General features: G+C 34.6%; 1 protein-coding gene across 1 annotated transcript in view; it reads right to left on the bottom strand.

The window, feature by feature from the left end:
• DIAPH3 (diaphanous related formin 3) overlaps nucleotides 1–16,506 on the bottom strand; it is a 205,664-nt gene that overhangs the window by 154,087 nt on the left and 35,071 nt on the right. The window contains exons 8-16 of the mRNA XM_066313364.1: nucleotides 16,137–16,273; nucleotides 15,584–15,689; nucleotides 6,155–6,265; nucleotides 5,608–5,726; nucleotides 4,770–4,886; nucleotides 3,458–3,576; nucleotides 3,275–3,339; nucleotides 2,615–2,719; nucleotides 25–360 (exon numbers count right to left, since the gene is read on the bottom strand). Coding sequence (XP_066169461.1) covers nucleotides 25–360; nucleotides 2,615–2,719; nucleotides 3,275–3,339; nucleotides 3,458–3,576; nucleotides 4,770–4,886; nucleotides 5,608–5,726; nucleotides 6,155–6,265; nucleotides 15,584–15,689; nucleotides 16,137–16,273 — 1,215 coding nt within the window. The remainder of the gene's footprint in view (nucleotides 1–24; nucleotides 361–2,614; nucleotides 2,720–3,274; nucleotides 3,340–3,457; nucleotides 3,577–4,769; nucleotides 4,887–5,607; nucleotides 5,727–6,154; nucleotides 6,266–15,583; nucleotides 15,690–16,136; nucleotides 16,274–16,506) is intronic.

Consider the following 16,506-nt stretch of genomic DNA (forward strand, 5'->3'; position numbering starts at 1 on the left):
GTATTTGTCATTAATCAACACTACCTTAGACCAGTTGAGTCTTTTCATGGTAACCTCAGGTTTAAATTCTTTTTTAGGCTTCATTCCAAATGGCAAAGCACATGAAGGTGGGGACCACTGTATTCCCGGCAGGCCTGGTAGCGGTGGTGGTGGAGGAGCACCACCAAAACCCCGAGGAGTTCCCAAGCTGTTCAGAAGTGGTGGAGGAGGAGGGGGAGGCGGTGGTGGTGGAATTGTTCCATTCAAAGGCAACGGTGGAGGAGGAGGGGGTGGAAATTGATGTGGTCCTGCACCTTCCAGGGGAACAACAGATGCATCTCCACGAGTTGATGGCAGAAAAACAGGTGACACAGAGCCATACTGATAAGGAAAATATTCTTACTCAGTTTCACAGTTTTACCAACAAAATGCTATAACAATCATAGTTTATAGATTAAATCCAGAAAGCCAGTTGAAAATCAATGCCATTTGTCTTGTATAGAATTCAAATAAGACTGATAACGAGCCAAACGTGCTTTTGATTTCATGACTGAAAGTGTCAGTATTTGCAGGGGACATTCAGACCTCGGGGGTGCACATCAAAAATGACAAATTGAAATGGTGTTTCCCACTTTTCATATTTCACTGACTATGAGCTAAGAAGAGAATGATAGATATTCCTGAGGTCTTATCTAGACTACCATGGTTTAGCTCAAATTAAAAAAAAAAAAAGTAACATTGTAGTCTCTGGTGTTTTTATCCTACAGATCACAGAGAAACATTCCAAGTAGGTAACCACAAAATCTGAAAAACGGGTATCTTCCAGTGTAGGAGTATTCTCATTCTACAGAATTGAAAACATGAAGTAATAATGAAAAAATATCCTTCCAAAAAATATAGTTTCCTTACACACCAGCTTCTTATTCCACACAGAAATGACATCTATAATGTACCAAAATAGGATTACGACTTCAGCAAGTCTAATAAAATTACTTCTACAATTTGAAAAAATTCTATCATAGGCCAGCAAGCATAAATAAGAAAGTATCTGACAAAAACAAAATAAGTATTTATCTTCTGGTGATAGCACTAATTACTTTTTCAACTAACTGTGAGCTGAAACTGATTATTTTAGAAAATAAAGGGAAATACAATAGGCAAAAGATTTAAAATTTCTAAAAAGTAAGAGCTGAATATCAATAAATACAAATAAATGCATGCACAACAGCATGATAATGTTTCAAATTTCTGAACATAAGTATGTTTATGCTGACAAATAGACACTGAACAGTTGGGCTCCAAAAATGAAAGAATACATCAATACATACCAAATGCAAGAAGAGAGTAAAGGAATGAGACCAGGGGAAAAAATAGTCATTAGAGGTAGAAGTCAACATGCTAAGTAGCAACTGATGCCATATGGAAGCCAAAGTTTTGTCTTTAGACAGATTTAGAAGTACTAAGTTGCAGTAATGAATTTCTTGACATTTACAAAACTTTTCATGTAGTCCATTAACAACCGTGGTATAATTCATGGTATGAAAACTGGCAAGCAGAATCATATGTTATGCTCCCTGTATACATCTAAAAAAGTGATATTTAATGCAGTGGATAACAGAAAAAGTAAAACAGGGAGGAAAGCAATTGCACTTACAAAAAGTATTTATGTTTTCAAGATACAGAAAAATACTTTCCTAATGAATGATGTGCCACTCTTACTATATTTGGTTTTTTTTAGAATGCAACAATTTCTGTAATTGCTTTTGCTAAATGTTTGACTTTGACATTAACAATTAATTTTGACCAGAAATATGAATTAGAATGACATTTCTAAATAGACCAAAGCAGAGCTGGGTTAATTTTTCTCACTAAGAAAATTAGAGAAGCCACTAAATATTAAAAAAAAAAATCCTCAGAAGTATTAAAATAACCCCCTAGAAGCATGCCTTTCTGATGCTTTCTTCTTTAGAAATTTTTAGACTGTGCTTCTTATTCCCAGAAATAAAACACAAGAAAAATCACTTGGTCACACAGTCTCCTTACATAGATTTAAGAGTTGATTAGTTACAAGTTAACTCAAGTATCACTCTCAAAAAATCTATTCCTCTAGATTCCTCTAACTATTTCTCTCCAACACATTTTAAAATATCTACTTATGCTTGAAAATTGAAAAATTATCAGGAAATGTTCTTATGCAGCCACAAGTTATTTCTTTCACTGCTGGATATCCATGGTAAGGCATCAGTATAGCAAACTGCACAATAAGCAATTTCCTGTAGAGGGATAAAGATCACAATGATGAATGCTAATCTAAAAGCATAAGACTTATTACCCTATGTGGCTAATTACTTTGGAAATCTATGACTCTGAAAGGAAAACCCAAATGAAACCTAAGAAACTAGTTTAATTAACTGAGCTCAGGCATAAAAGGATCATCTGGGAACTCACAGCTAATTACTGTCACATTACAATTATTTGTATAAAACAGAAATAAAAGAAACTAACATTCAATAATAATCAATAACAAAGATTTTTTGAAAAAACGTTCAACTGTACTATCAGAATTCGAAAAAGATGCAAAGGGAAGTTCCTTTCAAGAACATTATTTAATATATTCATTTATACTGTCTTTTACCTGTGATTTAAAAGCTTGTAATTCTCTTTCAAGTTCATTGATTCTCTCCTCTTTTTTTTGCAGCAGGGCCTGCGTCTCCTGATGAGCTACAAAATCTTTTTCAAACTAAGAAAAGAGAAAAAAAATTCTTGGCAATAGTGAGTTCTGCACAGTTTCTTTAAATTCCAGCTTTTCCTTTTGTGCTTCTTAAAACTCACATGTTGACAATACCAAGGACACATGTCTGCTATTCCAACTTCCATGTGCCTGCTGAGTGGAAGAATCATCTGTATCACCACTACAGGTCTTTATTATACAAAATGGCATAAAGACTTAATGTATATTAAGTTAGTATGACACAGAGTAGCTTAAAAGCTATGTACAGTAATATAGTCTGTAGATATGAAGGAGTCTATTTTAATTCTTACATTGTTTATTTTTTTAGGGAAACTGAAAATGTTGAAATAAAGTATTCAGTTGGTTTTTAAGAATCTCAAATAAGGTTAACTACTTTACACCACTTGGCTTCCTAGTCTACAAGGAACATCCAGATTCCCACTTCAACACAGAACGAATAGTAACTTGAACTTAAAAACTATGCCATGCTTCAGTTACTCCATTCATAATCTATTAACTAATCCTATGTCCACCTTACAATTACATGATGTAAAAATTACTTACTTTTCTGGAAAGTTCGGAAGCCCTCTCTTCACATTCTTCTAATCTTGCTTTATCTACACAAACATCTTGAAAAAAAAACAAGCCCACTTACACAAATGCAGGGAACACAAGATTCTTAGTCACCTATTCACTTTCATATAAGGGAAGTATGATGCTGTAATCATTTCCATACATAATACTTACCTAGTAAGTGGCTGAAATTTATATCTAATCTCTTACGATACGTGAAATCTGGGTCTGTTCCACTTCGATGTAACACTATCTGTGACACACACTCTTCAATTAATTTGAAATACTGTGGACTAAAGACAGAGATGAGCTATTTTACAGCATATTTATTTATCAATCTATACTTAAACTCTTGTCTATGAACAAAGTAAGGTCAAAAGCTTTGGGCTGATTTGTTTCCATAGAAAAGTAAAAGTTTCAAAGGAAAATTACATTTGGCAGTTTATTACACAAAAACAGCTTACAAAAAGCCTGAAAAAACAGTGGCCCTAAAGATAAATAACTGTTGTATTATTAAATCTACACCTCCCTCCACATGGAAATATAGGAAGGAAAGACCACCTCCTGCTTCCTCTCAGTAAAGAGAAGGCTCTTCCTTCAGCTTGATTGCACTAGTTTTGTAACTTTTGTGAGTACAAGTGCATTGCAGCCCTTCTTCATTTCAATGAACGAAAAGCACCTTGTTCTAAAATGCCAGGGGGTATGACAGCTGGGTCACTTGCCCAGAACATGCAAGCTGTGAATTCAAACCTTTTCAGGTGGAAGAGGTCTAGCACAGATGTACCCATAGCTGGCAAACACCATTAACCTTTAAACGTATATCTGTGCTAGATCTTGCCTGAAATGCAAGGTTATGCAGAATGTTGTGCAGAAAACAGAGGGCCCCTGCTCAGTTCACACCTCATTCCTTCAGTGTTTCCTCAGACGGTTTTGGAAGGAAAGTATTTGTCAGCTTGAAACACTTAAAATTTTATTAACTGTTTCCCTGTAATTTATCTGATGAATTTTCCAGGAGACACAAACATATCTACATGGACCTATAACGTATACTGAAAATACTCAATTCCAAACCAAAAGTTACTCTAAATTAGGCAATACATTCAGATTTCTGTATAAAGTGCATTTCTTTGTATATTTCGTTTTTGTCCTTTCACTCAAATACACCACAAAATTATAATGCTACTACCATGATTTATAACTGATTAAGACATCTCTCCTGATCACTTATACTTGCAATCAATAAGGATCAGCTCTTAACAAAATAGTTTTCTATATTTATAAATAAAATTATACACTAAGCAGCAGAGACAAAACATATAGATAACATTATTGATTCCAAGTAGATTCTTTTAAATGTGAGCTCACAAATTACAATCCTATACAATACTATAACCTATCATTAAATTTATGGAAGAAATATTCCTTTAATGACTGAATTATAATTTTAAAAAAACATTTTTAACATTTAACACAGCATTAAACATACCGGATAAAATAATCATTTCGTATCAGCAAAAGATGTTGGAGAATAGAAAGAAAATATCCTTCAGCACTAGTGTCCTTAACTGTATTCCACACCATGTTGTAAACATCATTTACTTCAGTGAAAGTGTTAAGGAGTATAATAACAAAGAATCAAAAAATTTCAGTCAAATGTTTACCGATAACATCTTTAAACAGATATTATAGTAGAAAAATATCCCTTATATGCTTTATTTTGTTCATGTTTGTCCTGCTGATATAATGGAATCATTATGTTGGAATAGACCTCTAAGATGATCATGTCCAACTACTAGCCAAGCACTGCCAAGTCCACCATTCAGCCATGCCTCTACATGACTCATCTACAAATCTTTTAAATATTTCCAGGGATGGGGACTCCATCACATCCCAGGGCAGCCTATTCCAGTGCTTGACAACACTTTCTCTGAGAAATTTTTTCTATTATCCAATCTAAACTTGACATAGTACACTTTGAGGCCCTTTCATTCAGTCACTTGTTACTTGGGAGAAGTGACAGACCTCATCTCACTATAACCTCCTTTCAGGTAGTCATTGAGAGCAACAATGCCCCCCTCCCATCCTTCTCCAGAACAACCCCGGCTCTCTCAGCTGCTCCTCATAGGACTTGTGATCCAGACCCTTCTCTGGATGTGTTTCAGCCCCTCCACATTCTTCAAGTGGGTGAGGGGCCCAAAACTGAGCACAGAATTCAAGGTGTAGTCTCAAAAGTGTCCTGTACAGGGGAACAACCAGTGTCCTGCTCCTGCTGGCCACACTATTTCTGACACAAGCAAAGATCATATCGACCCTCAAAAGGATATTCTAGTTCAGATCTAATATCTTCTAAACGATGAGAGAATTCAATCATGTCTTCTTCTTTATGCTCATTGAACACTTTCAGCTGAATATCTAGTGCTTCATTCTTTATACACTGTAGTTGCTGCAAAGAAGAAACAGTACAAAGGCTTGCAAAATCAGCATTTCCATATGTAAATAAATGTATCTTTTTAATAAATTTCATAAGTCTATGTTTGTTAGAAGTTTAAAATTGCAAGAACACGAGTGAAACTAAATATGCCAAAGGTAAACATAACTTCAGACTGGCTTAAAATTTTTGCACAACAGTGTGTCACATGTTCTTAAGCCAAGTCATAAAATGCTGAGGAATCAGAATAAAGCTCAGAGAGCACATTTTACCTTTTCATTTTTAAGGCTGATTCTTGTATTTGACTGCTCTTTCCCAAACTTAATAAAATGCCTTTGAGAATAATTTATTAGAACTTATTCTCTTATTCCCCCTCTTAGGCTCAAATAATTAAAAAATTTAAATAGTAATAGTAATGCAAAGGGAGATGACGAGATGCTTACTGGCAATATCTCTTTCAATCCACTGCGCATAAATTCATTTCTGATGTGAAGCCTAAAATCCAAGTCATCAGGAGATGTAACAAGAGCATTGATGAGCTGCATGCAAGCTACCTGTAACACAGCAAATAATAAACTATCTTATTTCTTAGATTTCAATATGCATCAATCAAAAAGATACAACAAACTAATAACTGGCATTATATAATTTTTAATTATAAAACTACTGTAATCTTATAACTAAGCTACTTAAATTCCTGATCAGCCTTGAGAGATAAATATCAAACTCTACTTCACAAATTTCCATAAAAACTAATGGAAAAAAAATTCACTCCATTGAATTTTGTCATTTTATACAAACATCAAGTTCCTTTAGCCAATGAACTTTAGCAGATAAAGCATAATAATCAATATATAAAAATCATTGCAAATATACATTTATATAAGAAGTTAGTGACATAATATGGTCTGTGTACAGTGAAACATATTTTTTTTTTTTAATGCTGATTAAATTAAACTGAGTCTGAAGAACAGAATGGAGTCTTTCCCACTTCTTTTTGCAACAGTCATTCTCTAAACATACTGAGCATTATAGAGTACTTCATGGGAATCACTTCTTCAGCTCAAAAGAATCATGCCAGTAGATAGAGTAGTCCCTCTTTTAAAAAACAAGAGACCAATCTTGAAAACCCATAGCCAGGAGCAGCAGGAATTCACTGTCCAGATTCACAAGACTTTAGAAAATGGCCACTTACTGTTTATCTCTAATACGGATGTAAGCAGCCATTATTTCCTTTTTTTAACCTCTTTATTGTTTGCACGTTTTGTTTCAATTTACAAAAAATATGTTATTCAAGTAATTCCAGCATTTTAAGGGCTTTTTAAAAGCACCAGACCACTAGAATTCTATTTGGACCTTACAGACCATGTAAACAATAAAAGCAATCTGGTTCAAATATTCTATTGTAAGGCCTTTTATAGTCTAAAAAAAAAGATGATGTATTATGCCATAGGCAAAAGGTGATACTGGAAAGATGTTATTCCAGTGATCTTCAAAGTACGCGTAATTCTAAGTTCTAAATTTACATATGGTCACAAGCGACTTTGATACAGATTGTGCGAAACAATAGCACCCATTAGGTTTCTAGAAGGAACATGCTAAGCTTACATAATAGCACAGACCACAACCATTATCCCACTTTTATCCTTCTACAAAGTACATAAGCATGAGAGTAGCTTTACATATTATTTCAGCTGAACTGTTAGGAAGGTGAATGGCAATTAACATAATTTAGGCCTGTTTGACAGTGTTAGTCTAGGTAGATGAACTTAGCTAGCTAACACTCTAGAAGAGAACAGCTTAGTTAGGAGAACAGAGATGTAACAAACGTAAACAATCTGTTAGTGTGACAGCTGTGAACCTGCTGAGAAAATCAAGTCAAATAGACTGTTACCTACAGCAGGCTGTTTGGGATTAAGTGCTAGAATGACCCAATTAAGCATGAGGCATTCTCCACTCAATCCCATAAAGAATGGTATTTGGAGTCACTTGAAAAGAGAACCTAAAGGGCCCCACAACTCTGCACTAGGGGTTGAGACCATCCTTTCAAGTTCTGGAGATGTCTGACAGGACAAGAATGCTCAAGGGAGGATGCCATGGTTGGAACCACTGTACTAACCCATCCAACACCTCTCCTGGATAAAAGCTGACACAACAGCATCTATTCTTATTTTACTCTGTCATACTACACACCTTGCATCAGCAATAACTTCAAAACAGTAATAGAAGAAAAGAACAAGCTTTGCTCCTTCTTCTTACTTGAAGGAAGAGCTAAAATTAATTTCTATTCTCTCAAAACTTCTATGAAATTCTAGATTTGCACAATAATAAAAAAGAAAACTATTGTTTTTATTTTGTTGATATAAATAAGGAAAATCACACTAAATTAAATACATAAAATCATAGAATGTCCTGATTGGGAAGGGATTCAAAAGGATCATCAAGTCCAACTCCCAGGAAGGCCAAAGAATCACACCTTGTGCCTGAGAACATCGTACAAATGCTTCTTGAACTCAGACAGGCTGTGATCATTTCCATGGGGAGCTGCTCCATGCCCAACTACCCTCTGGATGAAAAATTGATACCAAATCCTAATATCTAACTTAAGTATCCCCTGACATAGCTTCAGGCCATTCCCTTGGGTCCTGTCACTATCACCACAGAGAAGAGATCAGTGTCTGCCCCTCCTCTTCCCCTCGTTGCACATTGCAATGAGGTCTCCTCTCAGTGCCCTCTTCTCCAGGCTGAACAGATCAAGTGACCTCAGCTGCTCCTCATACAGCTTCCCCTCAAGGACCTTCCTCATTGCCCTCCTTTGGACACACTCTAACAGTCTTATGTCCTTATATTGTGGTACTCAAAACTGCATACAGGACTCAGTGACTAACACTTAACAGCATAAGTGTTAAGATGGGCTTCTGTGGCTTACTCTGGTGTTAGACAATAATCAAGTTGCAACACTTAATACAACACAAGTAGAGGAGGAGAGGAATCATAACTAACCAATCAAATGTGAAAATGTATTAACAGAGACAGAGAAAGAGAATTTTGAAGGACAATTTGCAAAAAGCAACTATGATTAGCACATCTAATTCCTCAGAGGTAATGAAAGGAAGACAAAAACAGAATCTGTAGGTCAGTAAAAGACCATGGTGTAAAGGAGTGCCCAAAGAACACAAAAGAACACAAACAGCAACACTTTGTCATACTGTTGTGTGAAAGGAGATCACAAAGTAGAACAGAGACCAAACAGTTCAAGGATGGCAGAAGAACTCAGAGAACCAAGCCAAGATGAGAACTAACAAAAGAGCATTCACTCTCCAAACATTCAAATCTTTAAAAAAAGCTGAGGACAAAATAACTTTACTTGCTATTACATCCAAGTTTATACTGAAATGTATCTTGACACTGAAGAAAATAAAAATGGCAGAAACTACACTGACATTTAAGAGGCCATTTTCAGTAAGATCTGGACAACTACATATTGGCAAGACTGACTTTTTCTACAGTAAAAATATATTTTGCATAGTTGAGAACAAATTTAATAAGTAATACAAAAAATGTAATATGAATAAATATTGCAAAGCAAAGTCCTATTTAATTAATCAATAAAAGGTGATTGAAAGGCTCAAAGAGCAGGCAAGAATGATCCAACCTAAGTCTGAACTTCAAAAATTTAAACAAGTTTGCAAAATATCAAAACAATTCCGAAAAATGTAGAAAGCAGCATGCTAAATAGACAAAATCAAAAATTCTACCAGTATTAAATAATATTGAATTTGATGTTTAAAAGTGTTTTTTTTTTAATAAAATGTTTCTATGGCTCAAAAATTATGTTGTTTTAATAAATTCTGTTGAAGTAATGTTTCCTAATATTTTCCCGCCTGCCTCAATGCAAGTCTGCCTTTGTATGTTTTGTTAGCAAAAGTTTAACAGACTTGGCAAGGCAATGAAAGCCTGTTCCTGTCCTTTCTCCATATTCTTTACAGCGAGGGCAATTAGATCATCACCTGATGAATAAAAATAAATAACCTCACACATCAAAAAGGAATATACCTATGGTGTGTTTTCTTTCAGAAAGGTATGGGCAGTACATTAGTAGCACTCAGTTTTAAAAAAACTCAGTTAAATAGGAATACAGCTAACAATACCAAAACGTTGACTGTTTTGTCTTAAATGACGTATGTTTCCTGGAGAAAGATCTTCCCAATTTGGGGCTTCTTTGAAGTTATAAACAAGAAACAGCCCTTGGTTATTCTTCCCTTCTTATAAAGCTGCTAAATTGATAACAATTTGAGCCTTGAACAGTCACAGTGGATTTTTCATCTTTGTAGTGCCTGTCAGAACAATTCTTATGATACTTCTCCTCCCTGAAATGTTTAATTTCCCTCATTCTATACAATTTGCTTCTGTACGTATGTCTACAGTATTTTAAAAACTTAGAGGAAAATAAGACTTTGTTAACTTATCAATTATTTTCTTCAAAATCAAACAAAACCTCTGCATTACTCTTGCAGCCTGTTTCTGTGCAAGTACTTTTTCCTAAGAGTTACTGTAATATATGTCTTACTGCCAAAGCATCACCCTATCTTCTATTACTATTTAGTTGTTGTAGTTTCCTTTGCTGGAGTTAGCACTCTTCTTTGCTACCTAGTGTAAATACAAATAATATCATTCTCTTAGATCCAAATGCTGACACTAGAATAACAAAAATTTTGAAACTAGCTAAGGTGTCCAGTCCACTCTTTAAAAGTAGACTAAAAATCTTCCAGGAATTGTCTCAACAGCACCCAACAGAGAAGACAGGTTCTGCTGCACAACCAAGTACTTTTGAGCACAGAAAAAGCTCCTCATATTGAATATTTGACTGTCCTCCTCTACAGTCTTGTTTAGGACACGTGGACCTGTAGCCCATTTATTCTTGCTAGAAACAGGCTACAGATTTTTTATGAAGCTAACACCACATGCTTCCAGACCTCTCAGGCTTCATTGAGATTTGGCTTGCCTGTCTGGAGCTCAGTTTTGGCTCATTTAGTTGCAACAGGATTTGTCCAGTAACAGAATCACTATCACCCTACTGGCTATACATCTTTCTTAGCCTTGTACCTAAAGTCTCTGGCATAAAGTTTACCATTACATAAATTTCTGTAACTAGACTAGTGAATAGAATTTGACCATAAATGAAATGTAGCATAGAAAGGTATAGGCATGGGATGGGAGTGGAGAGGTGTTGGCATTACTGAGAGCAATTTTATTTGACCACTAAGACTTCACTTAGACTAAAAGTTAAATTCTTGGCTTTGAATAACAGATGTATTTTTTAGGCCCACAAACTGCACAGTTATAACGTCACAACAGAAGAATTTGGACGGAAGAAATGGTTTAAAATGCAAGCAACCAAACCAGTGAAATTTACTGCAATAAAATTTCACAGAATATTTTGTCTTATTATCTGAGTATGGGCTTTATTCTTAAAGCTTTTTGTGTTTGTTTTGGTATGAATCCACTTTATGAGTACTTGTTTTCCCTTTCAGAAGCCAAGATGAAAATTTTTACTTCCTCTAATTTTGATCTTATTTAATTGAAACAAGTTATACCATCTCCAATTCATCTCTCTGGAGTACAAAATCTTTCATTCAATTGCATTTTCTGGATTCAATTAGTTGTGCTATTCAAAGCCAGTAATTCAGTGCATTGACAGCTGCCACCAACACCTGCTCTCCTGTTAACATCAGTGAGGCATTTCAATGATTGTAGACTTCAGTACCATACAGTCAGTGGAAAGTACACTACTACAAGGTTACATTCACATTTCAACTCCATGTTGTTTGATTATATACAATTTGGAACCTTTGCCATTGTTATCAGCAGTTTAAAACACAGCATGTTTTCCTGCAAAACACTACAGGAAGCAAGGAAACAGTATTCATAACAAATCATCTAAACTATCAGTGAAGAGTCAATCAGAGACTAAAAAAGTAATACTATTAAAATCCTGATCAAGAGCAAACTATAGTTTTATCTTTGAGATAGCAGGGCAATTTCAACAAAAGGATGTCTACAGGTGTAATTTAAAAAAAAAATTAATTTGCCAAATTGACACAGTACATGTGCACATGTGCTATTCAGAGCTAGGGTACAACAATGAAAAGCAAGAAATTCATGTAAGATGTACTGCTATTCTAGCACTTTTAGTCAAATTTGAACAAGTGGGAATTCAATTGCAGTTCATAACAAAAACATATTTTAGCCTTCCTGGAACAAACAAGAAAAAGATGCATTGGATAATATCAGCAAACTATTTATTTGTGTGGGAATACAAAATAATAATGAAAGTCCCAAACACAAGTCTGCAAAAAGCAGAATGAGAAAAAGTTATATAAGAGGAAGGAAAAACAAGTCTAAGCAAGACACATTGTTTACACATCTAGATTTGAGTAAATTAGATCACAAAATCTTTTTTGTAATTTTAAAAACTTTTGAAAGGACTAATGATAAAGGAAACAGCAGGAACCTCATAGCAGGAACTGCATGATTTAAATCATGCTCCAAGTGAAACTAGTTCAATACCTAGCAGTTAGCATAAAATACTTAAATCACATAAGATACCAATAATTTGGAATTAGTTTTTTCAGTCTTGACATGTAGGTAAGGTAAGCTTTGTTCTCATTGACCCTATTACATAAGCAGTTATGGAAAAGACCTCATTAGCACAGAGCAACCAAGAGTCATCAAGTTATTCAGCAAACCAAAATGTCACAGCCATCTCACATCCTCATATTATTAAATGACAAAGATTAAAAGTATTCCCTGACAATTGAAAATACTGGGAGGATAAGGCTAGTGATGGATATTTAGGATCTTTTATTTTGTCACAAAACTGGTTCTCCTAGGATATGTATGAACCTGCACGTTTCCACAGGGATGAGTGAAGTCCGTTTTTCAGTAACTTAATCAGGAAAGGAAAAAATTGCACCTTTGATTCACCACTGTACCTCTTCTCAGTCTTTACTGGAAAATTAGAAGGAGCTGTCATCTGCAACTAGATCTGCATGGAAGAGTAATACTCTTCTGTTAGTTAAACCACCTGCTTGAGAAGCAGTGGTGAAAGTTGATGATCAGAAAGGATAAGCACTCATTTGATTCTAGTAGAAGAATGAGAAGTAGACAACAAACAAGTCATTGTTGCTGTTGTTTTCATAACTTTCTCACATATCAAAATGGATTGTGCCAGAAAAACTGTATTTCCTGCCTCCATGACTTGAACAAGCAAAGTATTGGACTTTTCAGTTGTCATCATAAATATACAAGGTACTAGATTGCCCTGTATGTGTTTTAGGCTTAAGATGTTAAACTACATTTACTTTAACAAAACCAGAAATTTGATATTACTCCTGGCTGTAGTTATATTCTCAGAATAAGACTACTAATTTTGTCTTGAACCAAGATCAATTAAGTATGCTTTCCATAATTTTGGATTTTATAAAAGATAGAGCATCTTTTGCTTTCAACAAATGCAAAAAATAGATAGACAGAGCTTTCACTAAAAATACAAAAATCACCCTATTGAGGCCTTTTATGTATTCAGTCTTCTAGCAACAGAAATGTTAAGTCAATTCAAAATTGAAAAGGTCAGTTGTTAGTGTCAAATTGAACTGCCACAAAGCAAGCATACATATATCAAGCAGACAATCAAGGCAAGTATGCCAAGTAACTGACAACTGTAAACTTCTGTCTCATTAAAACACTGTCAAATTAACCACTGGTTCAATGTCATTGTTAGAGAAGTTTACAGCTGATTCACATGAGGAACCTTGATTTTTCTGGTATTAAAAACAAGAAAACTAGCAACCATTTATGAAGTCTGAAAAAGTAAATATCAAAAAGCCTTTTAGCAGAAGGAACATACTCTAATGAAAGTTTAACTAAAAAAAAAAAAAAAAAAAAAAAACACCACCACAGGAAAGAACTTTTAATGAGTTTCTTTGTCTACACAAGATACAGCAAATGAAACAGCAAAGCACTACCTATTTGCAGGAACTTCAGGTTAACACTCTCAGCAAAGCCAAATGAACATATTTAGCAGAAGAATTTTAGCAGAAGTACAGCAATGGTAATATTTAGAGCATATTCTCATTTTTTACAATGCTTCTGTCTTCTGTTTCAGAGCATAACAAAATACCAGATGTAGGTATAGCCAAATTGATAGCAGGCATAACTACTATGAACAAAATTTTTAATTTGAAGAGTAGTCCGAGAAAAATAAAATTTGTTACGGCATAGGTAACTCAGCTCAAGTTTCCTGCACTGATTTGGTTCTCTCACCTGTGGTATCTTGCTCATGGAGCTGAGCAACCCTGCAAAAAGTGGGCACCCATCATGAGTAAAACAAGAGGTACAAAGGATTAACTGAATTTGCCTGATGGTTCAAATAGACTAATGGGTTGCTTTTATGGGAGTTTCACATACATTTTCAAATATAAAGAAAAAGAAGTCACAGATAGTAACTTCTTTCTGTATTAAATTTACAGTAGTTTTTTTCCTCATAAAATCTATGCAGATGTAACTATACACAAGGCCTGAAAATTCAGCATCACATCTTAAAGCCTACCACTCAAAACAACATCCTCCTAATTTCAACCTGGTAGTCCTCAAATCCTTATATGCTCGACAGAGACTCTTGATTTCTCTTAACTTAGATATGACATCCTGGAATTGAAAAAGAATTTTCATGATCTAAAGCATTTCTCCCCACTGAATCAAAATATTTTTAATTTTTGTTTTATATCCCAGAGAAAAGTTGGTATCTCAGAAGTTTTTGAATTTCCATAAAATTTATGCATCCACAGTTTCCCTGGGATGCCCCATCCCTGGAAGTGTTCAACTGAAGTTGGACTAAGCCTTGAGCAACCTGGTCTGGTGAAAAGGTACCCTCATGGTAGCCAGGTTGGAAGCACAAGGTCTTTAAAAATCCTTCCAACCCCAACTGGTCTATGATTAAAAGAGAGAAGGGGTAAGGAAGAAGGGACAATTTTTCAAAAGACAGTTCCAGTGGTACTGGCAAAATTGAGCTACAAATGATTCTCCACCTGCAAATATTCCTTTATGGTTAGCTTTTCAGTGTGACAAATCAAACAAACAGCAACTTTTATTGTCAGACATGAACTATTTAATACAAAAGCTGAGTAATGCAAACATTTCTTTTCAACTTTAGATTAATCTTTTACTGTTTTTGTAATCACAAACAATTACAACTATGAACAGCTCTCAGTTCAACCAGATTATATGAGTTCACATCTACACTTTCAAACCAATGATTTATAAAGATCATTCAGAGTGAAATACTTTGTGCCTTCCTGCAGTAAACTCTACATCCAACTGAAGCAATTTGCAAATAAGGTGAAAGTTTTCTTTCCTCAGACCCTCTTAGTGTAATTTCATATCATAAAATGAGCATGTGCAACAGACCTCCCAATGATTTTAAACATTCATTATAAAATGCAATTGCCTAAAAACTTACTTTTTTACTATTATTAATCTTAAATTTCAACTAATATTGACAGAAGCGATGATCTTTTTTCATCCAAACATATGATTTACACTTTATTTTAAATATATACTGTCTTTTAACTCACAAAGGTAAGATCTCAGTGAATAGAAATCAACAAACAGACCTGCAACACCCCTGTTGAAATCTCCCAGGCTGAATCTTTCTGTGCCACATCTCAAAATTATAAACAATATTCCAAAATTTGACCCTGATTTGAAACAGTATCCCTACTCCTTTTTATGGCAATGACTTGTTCAGTCCAGAAAAATATGCAATGTTTTTTTTTTAACCTGCTGCAGTGGTTTTAAAAAAAATTACTTACTTGCAGCTGAACTGAGTTATCCTGAAGACCTTCTACAATAGGAGAGAATCTATCAACATTCCTCTCCTCTGCTGCTGCTGTTACAGCTTCCAAAATTTTTTCAAGGCTGTGAGAAAAAAGAATCATTTCACTCAGGAGAGATATTTAAACTTGTAAATTTGCTATCTTAAAAGCCATGTTGCCAAACTATTCACCTGCCTCAATTTCTTGTAAACAAATTTAGGAGGTTTATGCAACACTTGTTGCCTTCAGAGACTTTTGTAAACAAAGAATGAATGACTGGATTACTTACTGGATTAAGAAAATTATGCTAATAAATATTAAACAGAAGAACTGCTGCATAACTATTTCCATCTAATCAGTATATCCAAATGTGAAAAAGAAAACTCACTGATATGACCACAATAAAAAAATCATAAAGATATTCTGAAAACTGACAATATAATAGATACTACTTTCAAACCTAAATTGAAAATTTTATCATTTCATTCAGATACAACTATAATTTGGGATGTTTTAAAATTACTATTTCTCACTTAAATACAGTACTTACATGTTTTCCTCTCCAACAATGCACATTGCAGATAAGAGTTTAACTATATCCGTCATCATGTTAGTTTGCTTGGGATCGATTGCTTTGGTCAGCAACAAAAGGCTCCTCTCTTCTCCCAAGATTCTTTCCAACCCATACTAAACAACAGAAGAACATTTGTAAGGTAGGGAATCCAAATGACTTCTGAATATCTAGTAATGACAGCAATGGTTCCCCTCAAGTAAGTATTTCAAATAACATTTAAGTCCGTGAAACAATAAAAAAAAAAAAATAAATGGGAGAGAAGTCCCAAATAGGTCACTTATTCTGCAGGAAGGGCATATATCAGCATCAAAAGTTTACATTATTGTCTTGGAATATTTCTGCAGAG

Source organism: Sylvia atricapilla, chromosome 2 (assembly GCF_009819655.1).
Source record: "Sylvia atricapilla isolate bSylAtr1 chromosome 2, bSylAtr1.pri, whole genome shotgun sequence".
In the NCBI taxonomy this organism is placed as follows: Eukaryota; Metazoa; Chordata; class Aves; order Passeriformes; family Sylviidae; genus Sylvia; species Sylvia atricapilla.